This window comes from Anser anser (genome assembly GCF_964211835.1).
Source record: "Anser anser genome assembly, chromosome: 4".
In the NCBI taxonomy this organism is placed as follows: domain Eukaryota; kingdom Metazoa; phylum Chordata; class Aves; order Anseriformes; family Anatidae; genus Anser; species Anser anser.
The window spans coordinates 64,904,045-64,925,384 of NC_139724.1; the positions used below are offsets into that span (position 1 = coordinate 64,904,045).

Below are 21,340 nucleotides of genomic sequence, written 5' to 3' on the forward strand. Positions count from 1 at the left end.
CAAACTAGGTCACTTTATGAATAGGGCAAGTTACAGTGACAAAAGCACAAAACAGCACCCATTTCAGGAGCTTCTGCCAATTAGGTATAAATTCTTCACCTCTTTGCATAATGCGGAACTGAGGGTATGCTCAGGATGTATAATAATAGCATTGGAAGAAGAGAAAAATATTTTTTCTTAAGTTATAAAGGAGTGGTGAAGGTGGTACATGTTTCTCCTTACTACTTGTCCTCGTTTAAGCGGACACCTGGTTCTACCTCATGGTAAGATTTGAGATAAACTATCAGTTTGCTAAGCACCTGAGCAGTATCCGGAGTTGAGTGTCATAAAATAGCATGAAACTACAGGAAAATACCCCGGCTATTAGCAATTACAGCATAACTGCAAACTTCAGAGGGATGAGGCAGGACTGATCTTTGACGAAATACTGACTGCAGGCAGGACTCGGCTTCTTAACACCGCCGCAAAAGGAAACCAAGGGCCATACGCCTTCACAGCCCGTGTGGCAGGAGGTAACCACAGCCGGCTCCATCTCTGGCCACCGCCATGGCGGTTTCCAAACCCAACGGCTGGCTCTGCCCTCAGAATAACTTCAGACCAATGCCTGGTGTGCCCTCAGTAGCTATTTCTGGGACAAATACCCCCTAGGTGCCATGTTTAACCACACACCAAGAGCCACAGGCCCATGTGGCACTGTGAAGGGAGCCAGTGACAAGAATACGGGAGAGAGGTGAAGGCCCTGGTGACGGGGACTCCGCACCCCATTAGCCCGCACCGCCCCCCCCACCTCCCTCTCCTCACAGCTCCACTTCCCGCCACCCACCCGCCGTCCCCATGGCAACGCCAGCAACCTCCCTTCACAGGTCTCCCTATATGGCTTCACCACCGCTCCTGCGCATGCGCCGCTCAGACTGGTGGCAGGAACATTAGGTGGAGCGACGAGGCCCGCGCATGCGCAAGGCGCCGGGTGACGCCCAAACCCGAAACCGGGCACCGCCGCCGCGTGGCGCCCCGCAGCTCCCAAGCGCCGGGGCGGGCCCGTGCCCGGGCGAGCCGACGGCATTTCCGGGGGAGGGCGGGAGGGAGCGGCGCGAGCAGAGTTGACTATATATGGTCATAGGCAGCGGCGGGCGGCGCGGCCGCTTCCTGGTTCGGGCCGCGGCGCTGAGGCGGCGGCGGGCGGGTGAGGAGCAGAGCGGGAGCCGAGCGGCCGCCGGTCTGCCCGCCTGCGCCTCCCTCCCTTCCGTGCCCTTGCCTTCCTTCCCAGCGCCTCCGGCCGCGAGCGGGCGAAGATGCCGTACGAGATCAGTAAGCCCCCGGCGAGGCGGAGGAGGGAGGGTGGGGGGCACCGGGGGACCGCCGGCAGCAACAAGTGACCGCGCCTTCTCTCTCTCCCCCCCACCCGCCTTCTCTCTCTGTCTCCCTTCCTTCTTTTTTATTATTTTTTCCTCAGAAAAAGTGTTCGCCAGCCTCCCGCAGGTTGAACGAGGCGTTTCCAAAATCCTCGGAGGTGATCCTAAGGGCAATAATTTTCTCTATACCAACGGAAAATGTGTCGTCATCAGGAACGCCGATGTAACGTATCCCGATTTATTTCGCTCCGTGCCCTAGCCCCGCTCGCTAACTTTCCTTTTCCTTCCCAGCCCCTCTCCTGTAGCAGCCCGGGCTTCCTTTCACGCTTAATTATCGCAATTGAGGTCGCGGCTCCGTGATCGGCAGCAGGGGGATAGGAAGGGTGCATGACTCAGGCGTGCAGCCGTGGGCAGCAGCTACAAAAATCTGGGGAAAAAAAAAATAAAATCATTATTTCCTTCCTTTCTCTGCATGGGATTTATAGAGTAGAGACCGGTGTGTTCTGGTTGGCCCTGTTTATCTCCTTATATACCAACGTGAGGAAGTTGAGAGTTTTGTTTGCCTAATAAATGAAATCTTCCTTATTTCCTGTATTGGGCCTTTTGCTAGTAAAAGAAGCATGCAAATACTTGCAAACAACTGTCTTTAAGTCCATTATTCTGTAGCTTTTTTCCTCCCCACCCTCTGAGCACTCCAGGAATTGAACCAGTTGTCAGGTACTTGACTCTGTGGCAAGCTGCACCTTGAGCTTTCACCCGGCTCATAGGGAATTTTTATCACTATTTGAATACTAGAATGCCCCAGTTAATGTTTTCACTGGTGTCTTTCTTTCTTTTTACTTTGGTGATAACTAGAGTAATGTTAGATGAGTTATTTAAATGATTTCAAAGATGGCACCCCTTTAGAGAAGTATGGAGGAAGTGCTACATGTCCAGGCTATTGTCTTGCTATTGGTTTTCAAAAATCATTCTTTACTTATAAGTAAATGCTTGGTCTTTAGAAAAAATCAAACTCTCCCCCAGATTTAATTTCCTCTCTTACTGTAAACTTGGCTTGCAATAGGGAGGGCTGCAAGGGGACAGATCCTATCTCTGGAATTTCTAGGTCTCCACAACAGTGTATTTGTAGATGGCTGCTTCTGCTTTTGTAAACTGCATTTTTTTATATTTTCCTGATTCATCTTATAACTCCCACTGTATTCAGATGGTTCTTCACTATCATGTCATAACACAGAAATGCTAGTAAACACTTAATTCTTTACAAATTTCGTGTTTAGTAACAGTTTAAATTCATTCACTGAAAAACAAATCCATGCTTGTACTCTGGTTTTAACGTCTCAGTATTTATCCTATAGTAATAGTGTTTCACTCTTGGTGTCAAGAAAAGTTCAATTTTCTGAAACCAGAACCCCCAGTTAAACACTATAATGGCATACAGTCCAATGAGAGAAGAGAGAAAAGCCACTCTGCTTACATTACAGTTCTTGCCCAAGATACGGATTGTGACCTCCTCCCTTGCACTGTCATTAGTGCTTCTCTGACCCTATTTTGGGGGGTTGAATTGGAAGAAAACAATTTGCTTTTAGCTTTCTGAATCAGCTTACTGAAGGTTTGACTGGTGCAAATGTTAGTCCCAGCATGAGACAGAATGTAGAGCACATTGCAAAGTCTGAGTACAAAAGCGAGGTGGGACTCTGGGAATTCCAATTTAGACTGTTTAAACTCTCAAGGGATTTTGAGAATGGAAGTCATAAACCCTTCAGTTTTGTTATTTATGCTGGCATGCAAATTTACCTGAACTGGCAAGTAGGAAGAACACCCACCTCTAAATACCTCTAAATCAAGAGCTAATCAGTGGTGATGAATGTAGCCTTCAGGGTTAATATGTGAGCATGAAGTAGAGACGTTCCTTAACAAGAAAAAGTCCTGGAATGGTGCTGAAAAAGCTCTCAGAGACGGGACTAGTGATATTTGTAAGGTTTCATACTTAATAAATAATTTATACTGTCTTCATGGGTCCAAGCCTACTTTGAAGCTTGGAACTTTAACTGCTTGGTTTCATATGTGGCTCTGGTTTCAGTGTTCAAAATAAGCCACATAAGCTTTCTCTTCTTGAATCCGGTATTAGGTACTGTATTTGTCCTAGCTAACAAACTTATCCGAAAACCTCTTTAGAATTGATTTTTTTTCTTTTCCTCCTGGTATGAAAGATACATGAGACTTAAAAAAATAAATAGGATTTAAAATGGTAATTCTGACCTACCTGATATCCTGAATTTATTGACTGTATTTTAAATTTGGGAATTTGATCTTAATGGTGCATTTCACCCTCGAAGTCAGTCTGTAAGTTCAGTCTCTTCTGCTTAGGTCCCTGGACTCTTGGAGAGTGTTGCTATAAAACAGCAGCCACTTATGTATGCCATTACTAACAGAGTGGGGTTGTTTTGAGCTCCTTCAACTTGGAGATGGTGCAGCTATAGCATAGGGAAAACATTATCGTGTATTGCTTAGCTAAAATCCCAGTTGCACACAAAATGGAGAATGACACGAGGATGCTGCAAATGCAGACAATTGTGACTTAAGTAAGGCTATAATGCACTCAAGCAATGTAAAAGCAGGAATGAAAAAGTTGCTTCTTGCATGAGTAAGCTATATTTTGTCTCCTGAGATGTAGCAGTACTGCAACAGCAAGAACTCATGCAAGCAAGAGACTCTCTGCTTTCTAGCACAGAGCAGGTGCTTTAGTTTTTCCTGATTGGACAGCTGAATCATGCCACAACATCAGGTGGTTCTCTGGTTTGGCTGGATAATTCAGTATTTATTACAGCAGATAAAATGGACTTTTGTTTTGACCATAGGAATAATGTTTCTGGAGCTGGAAGATGCCTGTTAACTGCCAGAAAAAGACTGCTCTAAGGAGTAGCGCATTACATTGTAGCTTAAGCAGTGTGTTTGGGAGATGTGCAGAATGGCTTTTCTGTTTATGCAGTTAATTTGAGAGCAGGCATCGGAAGAATTTTTGTCTAGATGTTATCCTTTGATTGGTGTGGCACCTCAGTAGTGTAACACCACTGATCTTATGAGAGACAGTCAGTTTTATTATCCAGCCTGAAGCCTCTGAAAGCGCATAAGACCGAAGAGATAAAACTGTGATGGCATGGCAGCAAATTTCTTTCAGAACTCCTGTACAGCTGTTGCTACTGGGGAAGACTTCCTGTGCTACTCTAGTAGCTTTTTAACCAGATTTCAGTTGGCAAGAATGAGTAAGCCTTGCACAGCTCATTGGTTACTGAGTAATCCGGAGTGTGCGTACTGATGAGTAACGGCCATGCAGTATGGTTAACCATCTGCTGAACCTTCATACTCTGCTATAGTACAGCTTCTGGGTGTGTGTCCCGAAGCACAGCTCATGTTTAGTGATCTACCTGGAGAGCTGTCTTACCTGGCCAGCCCCATAAAAAGGACGTTTAATGCTTAGCATGCTACTTTGGAGAGGGTTTTTCTATTTTTCAGCAGATACTGAAAAGAAGAGAGGGTCACAGCTAGTGTTGGCTGTCAGAGGAAATAATTTAACTGTGACAGTTGTTAGAAATTAGCATGTGATGTTTCAGTCATAACTGGACAGTAATTTTCTGCAATGTGCCCTGCAGTTTTCTTCTCAGTTGTGGACTATATCTTGATTTAAAGGACAAATTGGAAGAAAGAGTGAGAGGAGTGCTGGGAGAAATTATGAATTCTTTCATGGAATGTCTGATTTTACTTCTGTGAGAACCAGGAAGTACAACCTAGTAACATTTTTTCTCCTTTAAATTAGAATCCTGCAATTGCTGACATCTATACAGAGCATGCCCACCAGGTTGTAGTTGCCAAGTATGCTCCCAGTGGATTCTACATAGCGTCTGGAGGTAAGGTATTGATGCGCATGCTGGATGGGCTATGGGGGCAGAGCTGTTAAAGTGCTTGGCACAAAACTTATTGGCACAACAGAGGAGTCAACCTTTAAATGTATGTCCAAACTGTATGCAACCAATGTGACATGCTGCAATGAAATTAAGTGAGGGAGGAAGGAAGGACTTGTGTAGTTGTTCCTCTAGCCTCTTTCTAAAGCATTGAGTTCTGTTTCCTGCTTGGTCTTTTTAAAATTGGTGCTTAAATCAGAAGGAACCTGGAAATCAACTTTACAAAGTATAAAGAGAAAAAAGCTTGGTGTAATAAATGACATTTTTTGTACATGCAGCAGAATGAAAAGTTACTTCTGAAATATGGGACTACTGTTTCTTCTCAGTAATATACTTAGATACTTTAGGGGTGAGGGAGGATTCTAGAAGAGTATATGCATTTCGTTTCCATAGCCTCTTTTTTCCTGACAGAACTTGGCAAGATTTAGCATCGTTTTTCTTACAGTTGTAACAGACTAAAAAAGGCTTTCACTGGTAAGTTAACAGGGAAAGTGGCAGATTCCCAACTTCTGTGAAATATATATGTGAATGAATATCTGAGAATGGGCAACATGAATTTCCTTCTGTGTGAATTTTTTGGACTATTAATAAAAATGGCTGCAGTTTTTGATGATTTACAAACAAAGAACTAAACAATCCCATATTAACAGTAGCTTGGTTCAAATAATTGATCCTTTTTCAGGAGGACTGGTGTATGGTTGAAGAATATTAACTTGCAACATCCATTTCTTAGAAAGAATTGCAATCAATTTGTATATTTAAAAAAAATTGCTGTTAATGAAAAACACTTGAGAAGCAACTAGTGGACCCAAATAGAGCAAAACCTCCTGATTTTAAATAATAGATCAGTTACTGTTGCTGAAAATAAACATTCTGAATATGTACCCCGTAGGGAGTCCAGATTTGTTTACACAAGTATTAGTAGTTGGTGAATTTCTCATCAATTTTATGGGTAGAGCACTTTTTTGAATTTGTAAAATATCTGTCCTTTCCTGCATATCCAAAAGCTGTATTAGAAAATCTATCTTCTGAATACCAGGGGAGCTTTAAGAACACTGATAACACAGTCTTAGGTTTTGTATTTTTGTTGTTCCTTTTCCCCTCCTCCTTGTCTGAACGAAATGAAAGCCAGGATTTTTTTGGCTCAGTCTTGTGTGTGAACCATATGTCAAACCGAGTACCTTCTTAAAATCTAGTTTGTATTTTTTTATTCTACCGACCTCCTTAAAGTAAGTTATATATGCCTAGCCTGATCCGATAAGATGTCTTTCATTCATGATCAGTGTAAGGAAGCTCCTTGCTTCTAGGGGAATTATTCATTTGGCTTTTTTTTTTCAGAAGTTGTTTGTCCTACCCCAGTAAACAAGTTCAGGCTGCAATATTTTCTTTAAAAACTGTCTTCTGTATATCACTGATTTTGAAGTTTGAACTTGAATTCCACTACAAAAGCATTCTAGGTGTAAAATGAAGGGTTCTGAATCTGACCTTTTAGCAGAAGTAGAGGTGGTGAGTCAGTGGGCAGGTCCCAAAGATACAGGGATGCTGTATGTCCATGCTGTAAAGATGCACTGATACTCAAAAGAGCTCTGCTGTGGTAGAAGATATGCTGTTAACATGTAGTTTATTCTAAAAAGTGGCTTTTATGAAGGGTTCAGTACGCACAAAATCTACTGTGTGGGCTTTGTTACAGATATGTAAACCTGTCTGTGCATGGAACAATTCTGCTGGTTGCAGTGTTGCACCACAGTAATGGCTTCTAAATGGAAGAAAGCTCTAGTTTTGTGTAATACTTAGAGGAAATAATGACCAAGGCATCTGGCATTATGTTGTCCTAGATTGTTAAGACCTGTTACATCTGCTGCTTGTGTCATTAATATTTTTTGATATTCTGTTGGATTTCTTTGTAATACTCTAGAAACCGCATGTGGATATCTGTACAAATAAGTGCGTACGTGCTTTTGTATTGAAAAAGCATGCTGATGTGTGCATGAATAGAGCTTTATGAGTAGAGGTCTCTTTGTACCTCTAAATATATATACCTTGTATTTATGTGCAAAAAAGCTTTGCTACAAAGGTGCAAAAAAGCTGAAGTGCAAATTTTAGTGCAACAGCCACTCTCCACCAGTTTCCTTTCTTATTATAGTGTAGAGTGGCTTACTTTCCAAAGAAGCATGTGTGAGCCATCTTGTAGTTGGAGGAGGATTTTCATTTTTTGGTAATACAGACATGTAACATGCAAATGCCTACCTTCTCTTCACTATGTAATTTTTCTCACATGTTCTCAAAAGTTCTTTACATGCATTGTATTTATTGCAGCATGTCTTAAGCCTTAATATCTGGTTAAAAACATACATCAGTGAAACAGATGTAGTCTTCAGCATTCTTAAATCAAGGGATTTGTGGTCGTTGCAATATGATAAGATTGGTCCTTAGTACCAATATTCAGTGTAGCTGAAAATTTGTATCCTGGCAGATTGTTGAGTCATGTGACTGAGTCATGCTGGAACAACAATAGTTATATTCTGTTTTATTATGGCAGATGTCTCTGGAAAGCTAAGAATCTGGGATACTACACAGAAGGAACACTTACTGAAGTATGAGTATCAGCCATTTGCAGGAAAAATCAAGGACCTTGCCTGGACTGAAGACAGTAAGAGAATTGCTGTGGTTGGAGAAGGAAGGGAAAAGTGAGTAAATTTTTTGTATATGTCTGTGTATTTATGCATATGTATTTGTGTGTGTGTATAAATATTCACACTGTAAACCTCTGTAATCTAGCAAAGCAGGTTCTTTGCAGAAAGCTTTTCCTTCTTCAGAGGAAGGAAATTGTGGCTTGTTCCCTCTTTAGACTTCAAAATGTCCCGTTCTGCAGCAGAGTTCTTTATGCAGTATTTGACAGCTGTAGAGCTACTTGGAAAATACAGTTCTGTTACAATTGCTTAGTTTAAATTATTTCTTAGAGGTGATATTATGTTAAATATCTGTTCAGTGTGACTCTTCAGGGACTTCTTTGATTCTGATAGAGTAGGAAAGAAAAGCCACAAGTAGATTCTCTACCTCTTCTTTCACCCCTCTCAAATTGAGGATATGATTAAGGCTACAAATAAAGAAAACCTTGTATCTGAATTTTCTCACCCAGCAACACTCCCATACTTTAAGGTATTACTATGTTGATTAAAATTGCAACCAGTTGTCCTTGTTTGACTAAATAAGGTGTCTGCTTCAGTCAGGTTTGTGTCCTTCCTTTAATGCTTAAAGACTGGCAGATCTTTAAAATAGAGTCCAGACCAAGTAGTCGTATACCTAGATGTCTGAAAAATATAGTGTGGTCCTGTTGCCCACCTCCTGCACCATTTTTAAACACCATCATGTACTATGTCCTGATACTGGAGAGATGTTCTTTGTCCCTGTTTGTCCCTTCACCTCTACCTGCCCCTTGGTAGATACTGTAGAAATTTTGTTCTTCTGTGTTAAGAAACTGGACTGTTTCATACTAGGTGTGTGTACTTCAAATCTAGAATTATGCTGAAGTCATTCTACAAAGCCCATTTTAAATAGTGATTTTCTGATAGTTTAATGCCATTGTACTGACCATACTGATTTAAAAAACATAATTTAAAATAAGAAATGGCAAAAATGCTATTATAATAATTCTTTATATTTTTAAGTAATTGTTGTAAAAGTGATGGTACCCAATCTGGGCTAAATTGTCAGATAATTAATCTGATGTTATTGTTATCCTAGCTCTCTGAGTTCTGTGTAGTGACTTGTTGGTTGGCAAAACTTAGTGTTTTCTTTTATAAACCAGTAGAGTTGCTGAAGAAGATCTTCTGGATCTCTGAATTTTAGAAGCTCTGTACATAAAATGTTTGTCTGACATTTTCACCGAATGTCTCCTATTAAAGTCTAGGTTCTATCTCCAGCAAGATCTTAAATATCCTTCAGGGAACTGTGATGCGGTTGCATGAGATTAATGAGATGACCTAATTTCTTTGAGTGCACTCGAATCTGCTGTTTGCAGATGATCAAGGAATTAATCTAAATGTAACCTTTATGAATTATACTTAATGTGTGCTTCTCTAACTAGATTTGGAGCAGTGTTCCTGTGGGATAGTGGTTCTTCTGTTGGTGAGATCACTGGACACAACAAAGTGATCAACAGCGTGGACATAAAACAAACAAGACCTTATCGTCTAGCAACTGGCAGTGATGACAACTGTGCTGCTTTCTTTGAGGGACCTCCATTCAAGTTCAAGTTTACACTAAGTGTGAGTTTTAAGTTTAGTTGTGGTTACATTTAACTGTGCACCAAATTAACGAGAAGCTTTCCAACAAGCTTGCAGTTTTTGTCACAGCTAATTTTAATAAGTTCTTAATTCCCTCTTTTGAGCCACAGCTGGTGTCACGTGTCTGTCTTAAACCCATGTTTGCATATAACTGAAGGCTTGACTCAAGCCTACAACCAAAACAAATCATTGGGTAAGAAGAAAACCTGAAGCATTTTAAATTAATTTTGGCTTTACATCTTCTTTCATAGCATAAGCAGTAGGAATTCTCATCAGCCCTTGTGATGCTCCTTGAGCTCTTCTTCCTGACAGAGAAATGCACAGTGTTTCTTAAGACTCCAAGGTGCTTAATTCAAGAAATGTGGTTGTGAGAGTGGAATTTCCCAATCTGCTTAAGAATGCTCAAATCTGAAATCCCAAGGCAGCTCTGAAAGGGCGAGAGGAGGTGTTTTGAAATGTAACTAACCACAGAAAATATATACCCAATACTTGCAGAAATCAATTTTTTTACATTCTTTCTTACTTTTTTATTGTACTAACTGAAACAAAGCCTGGAACTGCCACATTTAAGACATTCGTTGTTACTTGAGGCAAAAAAGCCAAGAACTTGTGTAGCTTTTTCTGATGCCACAAAATGTGTCTTGCCTCAAAAAAAAAACAAAAAACAAAACAACAGTATTGCAGAGATACTGAATTTTGTTGGACTAGTAAATTCCAAATATTTAGTGGCTCTTTTAAAAAAACTACAGTAGTAGGACTTTTATTTTCATAAGTATGTGCTTTGAGTAAGCTTCATACATTGACTTTAGTAAGGATTCCATTCCAGTTCTAGAAAAGGAATTGTTTTGAGCTCTGCAATCCAATGAAATGATGTAGTTGCCTAATATATTTCTGAACTTAAGTTGATACTTACATTTTGCTAAGTTGGTTCTTCTGGAGCTGTGAGGTCTGAATTGCTTACCAGTGCTGCTCAGACTGGTATGTGATGGAGCCTTCCTTTTAAAGTGATATTTGAGTTGCTGTATGGGATTCAAGTACAGGCTGTTAAATGGCTTAGATTGAAGCTTGAGGTATTGGGGGGGGGGGGGGCAGTATTTAATCAAAAAAAGTAGGTTAAAACCTGTCTTTTATAATACTAAAAATAGTCTTCCAAATCTCTTTGCATGGGAGCCTTGGCCTCATTGTGGTGCTTTCCTATTTAACGTGTGCTTTCTAGTTAACATCGTTTGAATAGTCTCCTATTTGTAAGTGGCCTATTTGCGGAGCATACATCAGTCTTGCCTGGTTACTTCAGAGCTAATATGACTGCAGTCTCCCAGAACTGGAATTCCAGTGAACAATTTATTCTTCATTGCTGTTTTTTTACAATAATAAGCATAAAATACTTTTCTGTGTGTAAGATTTACTTGGACAATGAAGTCAGTCAAAACTTAGAGAATGCTGCAAAAGAATTAATTGACTAGAGGGCAGGAATCCCATGATTGCATATAGGCTGCACCTGAGAGTTCTTTTTTACCCCTACATATCCCTGATACAGGGCTTACTCATTCACCTGGTATTGTGCAAGTGGTGTGAACTACATCAATATCCAACAGTTTCTTCCCTGGGCTGTTGTTGATCCATATGATCATCTTCAGATATATTCGTATATTCAGAGGCTTGGTTTGCTCTTGAGAAACTGAAAAGCAGTATTCTCTACAGCAGGCATCTCTTACATAACTAATTTATGGCTTGAATATAAGAGAACTTCACTGTTACTGGATTATTTCCTATGTAATTTGGTCTCTTCTTATCTTGTGTGCTGGTTGTTCTCTTTTCTACAGGACCATACACGGTTTGTGAACTGTGTGAGATTTTCTCCTGATGGGAACAGATTTGCTACAGCTAGTGCAGATGGCCAGGTAAAACACAAGTAACTCTTTTCTGTATTGACTTTTAGAATGAGATTTTCTTGTGCATTTTCTTATTCTTGCTTTTTCTTATTCTGAGAAATGACTGATGTAAACTTCTAGTGTCTCCCTATAAAGGTGTAACAGCTGATGTCAGACCATTTTCACTTTAGCCTTGTCCCTGTTCCATCTCCCTGGCGTATTACTTCTCTTGGAGATGATTTTGGTAGGAATATATCAGACTTCTGCAATATGTGCATCCTTGTTATGATCCTGAGAATTCTGAACTCATAGATGGCATTGTAGCTCCATGTGGACACCCTGCTGCTAAGGGCAGATTTAATAACATTTACCATAGGCTGCTCCTTCTATGTAGTAGATTTCCATGTTGTAGGCAGATACCCCTGACAGCAGTGCTAAGCAGCTGCCATCACAGCAGGAGTTAAAAATGTTACATCTCCCACAATTTCAAATGTCAGGATCCAGTGTACAGGGTGGCTTACTGTGCTTATTTAGAATCGTCACTTTATTGATTCAGGCTTAAATATTAAATGCAGGAATACTTGTGCCTCTTCAAAAATCTGCTACTTTGTAAGCTGGAAAATGTGCTTTGTAACAAAAGAACATGAGCAGTGCAAGTACCAATGTTTTAGTTCTTCAGTGTTTTTTCTCCTGTTACCGCTTTTCTATTTGTGATATGTCTGTGTGCTCTTTCAAGATTTTCATCTATGATGGGAAGACGGGAGAGAAAGTGTGTGCTCTTGGTGGAGGCAAAGCTCATGATGGAGGTATTTATGCTGTAAGTATCACTTCATTTGTGCAAATGATCCATGCTGTTTCGTTACGAAGTTCATGGACTGTGAAGTCTTGCAATAATAAATGCACTTACTATCTTGTGGTGGCATTTAATTTTACAGATTAGTTGGAGCCCTGACAGTAGCCAGTTGCTTTCTGCTTCTGGAGATAAAACTGCTAAAATCTGGGATGTTGGTGCTAATTCTGTTGTCAATACTTTCAACATGGGATCAAATGTGTTGGATCAGCAGCTGGGTTGCTTGTGGCAGAAAGACCACTTACTGACTATCTCCCTCTCTGGCTATATTAATTATCTGGACAAGAACAATCCAGATAAACCTTTACGTGTCATAAAGGTAGGTGAAACTTACATTGTCACACCAGAGTCTCTCTGATAAATGGTTTGCTGATTGAAGTTGTCTAGATGGAACAGTTGAGTGCTGAAAGATGGCTTGGTTAAATGAGCGTTGGCAAACAAGCTATATGTGACTATCACAAGTCACGTAAATCAAAAAGTTACAATGTTATGTGCAGTGATATTGTGCAAATATACAGACTGACTTGGTTTCAATTGAGGTTATCAAATTTTTCTTTTGTAGTAGCTTTAAGCATTCTTCAGATGAGAGAAGAATACAACATAGATAGAAAACTACCAGTGATGACTCAGTCAACCAGAGCCACTGTGTTGTGAACAAGGTGACTAGGGTTACTATACAAGTGAGCTTTAATTTTAGGAATTACGGAGTTCGCTGACACAGCACTCTCACGGGAGCTTACGTTTTTACATGAACTAGAAACAGATGTCCCAGATTCTTGCTACTATAATTCTGGCAGCTGGTATGGGTGCACAACCACATTTAATCTTCATCTGAATCGTAAAGTGCTTGAAAAGTAAACTTTGCCTATGAAAAGACTGTGAAAGTATTTTGGCCTAGCTAGCAGTCTTAAGTAATAGGGGTATTCACAGTGCTTATTTTTTCTCCTTAATGGGTAGTACATGTAAATAGCAATACTGCAGTGGTAAAATGACTTCACTAATTAGTGGTTTGTATTCTGGGTGACCTTCAATGCTTATAAATGTTATTTTCTGAATAACCTGTAATTCTTCTCAAATAGATTTGAACTTATGTATGGATGTTAAAATGAAAAATTGCCTATCAGTAATTATTGTGTCCTATTCACAGGGTCATAGTAAATCAATTCAGTGTCTTACAGTGCATAAAAATGGTGGAAAGTCCTATATTTACTCTGGCAGTAATGATGGTCATATTAATATCCTTTGAATAATAATGTGATACTTGTTTTAACCTTATAGTCCAAGAAAGCTTGTTAGGAAAAAAAATGCTTCGCCAAAGACAAAAATTATCTTTATTGAACACAAGTTAATTTACATCTTCTGAAGGAACTTATTTTGTCTTCCCTGTCTTATTTTACTGTTTGCCTTTAAATTTGCCTGCTAAATACATGCCAGTTCCTAATTGCCAGTTCTCACTTCTTTGTGGTAGGTAGATTGTTAGAATGGAGAAGTAAATAAATATACAAATTAGCCTCTTGTAACTTTCTATATATACTTGATTACACATGTTAAATATGCATTGCTGCTGCTTGCTGTTACATGCAGTAAATAGGTAGGTTTCAGCATGAGCTGGAAGTTATCTGTTTTGGTTTTTTAGATGTTCAGGCCAAGGAAGATGACAAACTCTTGTTGATCTCCCTCTGACCTAGTTACAAGCACTTCTTACAGCAGTTCTTCCCACCTGTATTCAGGTGACATGTTCTGTGACATACCAGTCCTGTTCTTTACTTGATATCCTAAATGTCACTAGGCTTTCTCAGTACTCAAGAGAACTTGTATTTCTCTTAAGATTCAATTCCAGTCCCTTTCGGTTTCTGAATCAAAATGTTGGGAATGCAGTCTGATCCCTAAAGGGCATGGGTAAAGAGTGAGGCTGTGGTGTGTTTAGCTAAAAGACTGTTGGCTTTTCTTCAACATTCTGAAGATTATAAATAAAACTGCAGTCCTTCATCCAGCAATGCAATCCATGATGCATTAAAATGGCATCGCATTGGCAGAAACCGTTGTAAAATAAAGGACTTACCTCTCAGCAAAGCTCTAGTACAAACTGATAGTTCAAACTGATATTAATACTTCTTATGAGGGAAAGCCAATGTTGCAGGACTTCTAAATGTAATTCGTTTGAAAAGTATTTTGCGTTCACAGACCTAATGCTAATTGTTCCAGTATTTACTATCAATTGTAAGAACTCATTTAGCTTATACAGATCATCAGAATTTCATTTAATAAATAGTGTGAGGGATATTGAACACTGACATGGGTTTTCTGGAGAAATTGTAGAGACTCCATCATTAGAGATGCTCAAAACCCAATTGAATAAGCGATCTGCTTTATCTGAACCTGACTTGAGCAAATGTTTGGACTAAACAGTCTCTAGGGGCTACTTCTGACCTCAGTTTTCTGATTACATAAGCTATTTAACTTCTTAATTGGGATATTGTTCTATATCTGACTGCACTGGCATCTTCAAATATTCCTTAATTCTGTTGTGTACATTACTGGGATTCGGACACTGGAGAGAATGATGGCTTTTCTGGGAAAGGCCATACAAACCAGGTTTCTAGAATGGCAGTGGACGAAATGGATCAGCTGGTCACCTGCAGTATGGATGATACTGTGCGCTATACTAACCTTAGCAAGAGGGACTACAGGTTAGTTAAACTGTTATCTTTTATTGTAATATTGAAGCCTTTTATTTTCCAGCAACCATTTTATTGATTTATATGGTATATAATTTTATGCTGCGATTTATTCAGGTTTTAAGTTACCATGGGAACTGTAGAAATGATTGCTGCACCAACCTTACTTTTTTCTGTGACAAAGGAAAATGCATCCCAGGCTTTTCACTTAATCTCATCCCTTCCACAGGTTAGATAGATATCTGTCCTGTATCAGGTGGCTTACTTAGGGGGTGGTGGGAAGAGTGTCAGTTTCTCTATGATTCATTAATGCATAAGAATACTGTTAATAAGCAGCTTGTTAGGAGGGCTGGGATACGGCTGTTTCTTCATCAAAACTACAATTGAAGGAAAAAAAAAAACTTTACAGAATTGTATTAAGATCACCTAGTTACATCCAAAATTTATACTCTAGTGTAGTATCATTGACTTTCACTTAGAAGGTATACTACCCAATTAAGATATGTTTGCTCTTTAGAATGTCAGTAAGGAAACTTTGCCGATGTTAATTTAAAATTCTTTAGGCATATCCATGAAGATCATTATTAGGTGATTATTTTAAAACTGATTATTCAATAATATTAAGTATGGAATATTTTTTCTGTTTTGCCCTTCCCACTTCTCTACCCTACCACACCTTCCTCTAGTGGCCAGGATGCTGTGAAAATGGATGTTCAACCAAAATGTTTAGCTGTGGGTCCTGGTGGCTATACTGTAGTTTTATGCATTGGACAAGTAAGTATTAACTTCTGGACTTGCAACACAATTGCTCTGTTAATAATGCAGTGTATGGTAACAAGATGGCTTCTAACTTGTTTAGTGTGGGATCGTTAGCAAGAGCTTCGGAGAACATAATTAAACAAGCCCTTGTGATAGCCTTGCCTTTTTTCTTGTACCAATTGAATGGTCTTATGTATGGATTTAAACTTCATGTAGTCCCTTGTGTGCATACATCTGAATTCATTATTATCAGTACAGTTTTGTGCAGGAAGGCTGCACAAGTCTAAATTGAGATAGGGAGAAAAGAACCCTGTTTACTTGCTGAATTGGAAGCTAAATAGGCATGTCTTGACTGTTGGTTATAAGTGTGCCTGAAATAAATCCTCTCAGGTACTGATTGTAACGGGGTTCTGATCTGCTGTCTCTTTCAAGTTTATTATGCCAGATTTCATTCTCCATACCCCTTCTCTTTTTGGAGAAAGAAGGGGTGGTTGGGGGAAAGGTGAAGAAGAGAGGGAGAGCAGAAAAGGGCAAGGCAATAAAGTTTAATTTTATTCTGTCATGTAACTCTGTTGGAGTAAGCGCACTTACCTCTATGTACTATGCTGGCCTTAAGAACATTTTTGCTAGTACATAGGACTTCTCTGGTGTATCTTTTTTATGAGAGACTTTTTTGTTGATTCTTTTCTAAAGATTATAGGGATTAAGCATTATGTTCGTGCAAGAATATTAACTTCCAAGTAACGTTCTTGTCTGTTCTGTTCAGTGAGGCAGTTCTGGGGAAAAATTGCATCTTGCTGCTGCATTTTTTTGGCAACTAATCCAACTAATCAATTGGAAAAATGCTGTTCAGTGTGGATAGCTCTAATTTGCTTGTCAGCAGTATTCAGATCACAAAACTCCAGAAGGATTTGTATCATCAAGGCAATCATGTATCAAAGCCTGCTTAAATTCTAATGATTTCTTTTCCTTGTGTGGATATTTGTTCTATGCTTGGGCCTTTCATTAAGGTTGTCCAAACCTGTTTCGAATGTGAGTTATAATTCTAGTTGTCTGTTATATAGATCTAGATAGGAAATAGCCCTCAAAATGTAATGCTGCGGTATTAATGTGCTGCTAATTTGGGCCTGTGTCCCTTCCTTTAATAGTGAACTGGGCAGGGAGTGAGCACTGCTAAAAATACTACTTTATCCACGTTTCTTTTCTGTTCTGACCAAGTGAGGTAAAGCTGAATGCAGTAGAGCATGCCCTGTGCTACCTAATGTAGAATGCTTAATCTGCTGTACTAGAGTACTTAGTCACCACACAGGCCTTTATTAATTTTTAAAGGTGTGAATCAGTTCCCTTAGGATTAGAATATAGTAGACTTCTGAGTGGTCAGAGTGGATTTGTGACTAAGCAACATGGCTTAGTCATAGTTGTGTATTGGGCACTTGCAAGAATAATCTTAATACTTACTGATTTTTTTGATTTTTGCAGATTGTCTTGATGAAAGATAAGAAAAAATGTTTTGCAATTGATGACCTTGGCTATGAGCCAGAAGCTGTAGCTGTTCACCCTGGAGGAGGTACAGTAGCAGTGGGAGGAACGGTAAGGTTACACTTCTTACAACTGTACTTCTGTGAATACTTGCACCAGTAACAGAAGCCTTTAACAATAGTAGGTCTGTTGTGTTGAGAAGTAGTAGATGGCAAGTTGTAACAACAGCAGTATTGTAATAAGTAACCTATGTGTAATTGGTATTCCTGGGGAATGAAAGCCCAGGTTCTTCCACCATTGTGACCAATATCTATTTCATTTTTCCCATCTCGTCTTCACTGTCTATAAACTGTTTTTACTCAGTGCAAGATTAAAGTAGGCAAATTCTTCAGTTCTGTATTCTAGACTTGTTGGACTGTAGCCAGTATAAATGACAGTTCTTTAAACTGTTTCTCAATATAAGCAGTACCAGATGGAATTGATGACAACCGTCCAGAAGCTCGGCGAGCCTTCCCGTTTCTACTGTACAGTGACTTTTTTGTACCTCCCCCTCTTCTCCACTTTTAACTTGCAGGATGGGAATGTCCGTTTGTATTCAATCCAAGGAACCTCTTTGAAAAGTGATGAGAAGTCTTTGGAAGCCAAAGGTCCTGTTACTGACCTGGCATATTCTCACGATGGTGCCTTTCTTGCGGTCTGTGATGCAAACAAAGTTGTCACTGTCTTTAGTGTCACTGATGGCTACGCGGTAAGAAAAGCTGCATCAGTTTTTTTGTTTAAAAACACATACTGGCATCTCATGTCTAAATCTGTTGTGGTGGAATGTGTAGCTGGTGGGCCATAATTGTTAAATCACAAATGTGCATTTGGTGTTTCTGTGACTTTACCTGACATTTTGGGATAGCATTTCTTTTCACAGCAGCTTATGTGAAGCCATTGGATTGTTAGAATAGGTGAGGAAATGTACAGCATAGGTTGATTACTAGGAAAATGCTCAAATTCAGTCTAATAATAAGCAGATAAATGGAGTGGAGTAGAGGGGGAACGGTCAGTTTTCCACAGGCTAGGGGTAATGAAATACAAAAGATTACAGAGTATGCAGGTTCCTTATTTGGATCAGCTGAATCAATAACATGGGGTTTTTTTTGCTTGTTTGTTTTGCAAAACAAAAGTCAATGAATTGCATGCATGTCAAGTAGAGAATTGGTGTGCATTTCTGTACAATAGATAAGAATGCAGGCCCAATTTGATGAGAATTCTGCAGTGCAATAAACTTTAATGAAGTGAATAAAGCAGACTTAGCAATGTAACTTTGCTAGCTGTGGCATACAACTTTGTGGTAAGAACTAAACATCGAAAGGGATATATGGTAGGGCAGGGAATCTTGTGCTATCCTTCAATCTACTGTCCTTTAACCAAAAGCCAAGTAACAGGCAATTGTTGCTTCTCAGCTGAGTAGCCAATATGTGAATCAGCGTTCTAAAGTCACTTTTCCAGAAGTTTACTGAAACCACACTGAAGTAGACAATTCAGGATGACATTCCAGAAAAACACTTCATTTTCTAAGTAAAAACTTAACGAATTGTGCTTTTGAAAATATCCGAAGGGTTATTTTAAAGGCCTCTAAATAAAAAGAACTTGCTGTACATGCCCTTTACAGATCCATGTTTCATAGAAAGTCTTCAAATTGTTCACAAAAGGTCTGGATTTTTGTATACATTTTATGCCATTTATTTAAACTCTAATCAAAAGAAGACAGCACTTGGCTTAGGACATCCATCTGCACCTCAGATACACATTAAAATTACCATTGTTTGTTTGTGATGTTATACATTGAAAGCCAGCGATTTCCTGCAGTAGCTGGAACTAATGAAATGACGCTGTATCCCTGTTAACTTTCAAATAGGAACATAACGTCTTCTATGGACACCATGCAAAAATTGTTTGTATTGCCTGGTCACCAGATAATGAACACTTTGCTTCTGGAGGCATGGACATGATGGTATATGTTTGGACTGTAGGTGATCCAGAGACCAGAGTCAAAATACCAGGTATGTTTGCTTCAGAATTTAACTTCTGAAAGTTGCTAGTCTTACAATCCAACATGGTGCTTGTTTTCTAGAACTGGACAGTAAGCAGATAAATTGCTGTGTATGTTCCCAAGCTAATTTTGCCTTCAAGATAATCTCTTCCATATAAGTTAGCTGGCTGTTTTAGCTATGTTCTGTTATGTTTTTATTATGTAGTCACAAAATATAGTACTAGTATTTAATGCAGCTGAAAATCACTTTTGGAATATGTGCTGAAGTTATTTTGTCAGTCTAGCCTTCCTAATTTTCTCTTATTTCTCGTTGCCATACAGATGCTCACAGACTACATCATGTAAGTGGCTTGGCATGGTTGGACGAACATACTCTGGTAACAACATCCCATGATGCTTCTGTCAAAGCGTGGTCTATCTCCTACAATTGAAATAAGTCGTCTCTTTGGAAGGACCTAATCAGGGACTAGAACTACTGCAGCGGAACATAGCATTTCTCTTAAAGAATCTGTATTGGCCTCTGGGTCTGCTATCATATCCTCATATCTTTACAGGGTGTTCATATCTGTAATTAAATGTACTTTGAAAGCTTTAGCCAGTAACAGTTTGCACATGAAAAGCACTTAAATTATGTCTGGAGCTTAACCTTTGTGCTGAACATTCCAGAGGCAACAGCCTAGCAAGTTGGTGTGAAAGATTCAGGCGTGAAAGATTCAAACTCAATCACTTGTTCTTTTCTAACCAAGAAACATGAGACTGTACAGCATGAGAGTAATACTTCTCATTTTTTCTAATTACAGAACATTTCTGTACTAACGGTCATAGTAAGAATATTTAGTTGTGATCTGAAACCAATCAAGCTCTGTGCAGCTACTGTATATTGCTTTGCTTCTCTGTACTGCACCAAACTGTTGCCTCAGATTTTCTCTTCCAGATAACAAAGTGGGGTACATACATAATAAACTTTTTATGTATTTCATGTCAAAGCTTTGTGGTTTATTTTAGGATGAAAGTGTGGGGTTTTGATGTATTTACTGTTGTGGGTATAATGTTTACAAATAATTGTTGTGGCAACTTCTTGCTTCGAAAACACATTTGTTACTATCATGGAATAAGAATGTCTAGTCATTTCAGTGTCAGAAAAAATCTGTTTCAAAGATTAAAGATATTTTCTGTTTGAAGGAGGAGAAGCATGTTATTGTTCACAAAAATGCAGTACTTCTACCACCCTTCTTGAAAGTACAGGAATTAAACTAAGTGAAGCATTGTTATGACTCAAAGTGCTTTTTGAGGAGATAGTGTTTGCTAAGTACCTTCTATGCATCCGCATGTACAGAACAGTTGCATGTAAGCTGTTATCTAATGCAGACAGATCATGCTCTTGTGTTTGGTTCCCTTCTCGCACTGTACAGCACATTTAAGTGATTTGAAGCTAACAGTCCAGCCAGGCTGGAGGAGGGCACTGGTGCAATGTAGTAGGATTTGTTACCATCTCTGTTGGCCAAAAGTTGGTGGTGGTGTCCAGAACCTTGCAATACTTTTTTTCAAACTTTCCTCGAAGTCTTTATCACTGTCACCCCTCCGATATTGGTTTGGTTTTTATTAAGCTTTCCTTTCTGTGTGGATTTGTATGTTGTTTTTCTTATTAGTCATATTTCTAATGGTTAATTGTACAGCAAATAAAAATTCTTTCACTGGGCCTTTCACTGATAACTTACAATGTCAGATGTATCATGTTATGTTTTTGTAAAGGGGGAACAAATAGCGAACATTTATTTGGCTATATAAGCAAAGCACCTCTTCCAAAGAAACTGCTGCCCTTTCTGGAGCCATCTATGTGGAAACAGATCTATGTGGAAATAGAGCCTTCACTGTTAGGTTGACTATAAAATGTATGTGTGGTAACAGAAGCCACTGGCTTGGCTGGACAAATTGTGATTATTTCAGCTATCATATATCTATATTTTTTCTGCATTCTCTTTCCCACAACCCTGTTCTGTCTGTGGCAGCTTATGACAAGATGCTCTACAGGCCTCTTGACCTCTTTAAAAAAAAAAAAAAAAGA

The 21,340-nt window shown here is 39.3% G+C and overlaps 1 protein-coding gene across 1 annotated transcript; it reads left to right on the forward strand.

Moving 5' to 3' along the window:
- Positions 1–1,113: 1,113 nt before the first annotated feature.
- WDR1 (WD repeat domain 1) lies at positions 1,114–20,261 on the forward strand. The gene is made up of 15 exons (XM_083834753.1): positions 1,114–1,308; positions 1,454–1,575; positions 5,167–5,257; positions 7,851–7,998; positions 9,399–9,579; positions 11,421–11,498; positions 12,205–12,285; positions 12,404–12,637; positions 13,466–13,553; positions 14,852–15,008; positions 15,683–15,770; positions 17,235–17,345; positions 17,809–17,982; positions 19,141–19,285; positions 19,597–20,261. The coding sequence occupies exons 1-15, from the start codon at positions 1,293–1,295 to the stop codon at positions 19,704–19,706; spliced, it is 1,824 nt and encodes a 607-aa protein (XP_083690879.1). The 5' UTR covers positions 1,114–1,292; the 3' UTR covers positions 19,707–20,261.
- Positions 20,262–21,340: the final 1,079 nt, after the last annotated feature.

What these genes read in the sequence shown, in the direction of transcription:
- WDR1 (XM_083834753.1), top strand. An exon ending in AGTTCAAGTTTACACTAAGT is followed by an intron (nt 9,580 to 11,420) that starts GTGAGTTTTAAG and finishes TCTTTTCTACAG; the next exon opens with GACCATACACGGTTTGTGAA. An exon ending in CTTAGCAAGAGGGACTACAG is followed by an intron (nt 15,009 to 15,682) that starts GTTAGTTAAACT and finishes ACCTTCCTCTAG; the next exon opens with TGGCCAGGATGCTGTGAAAA.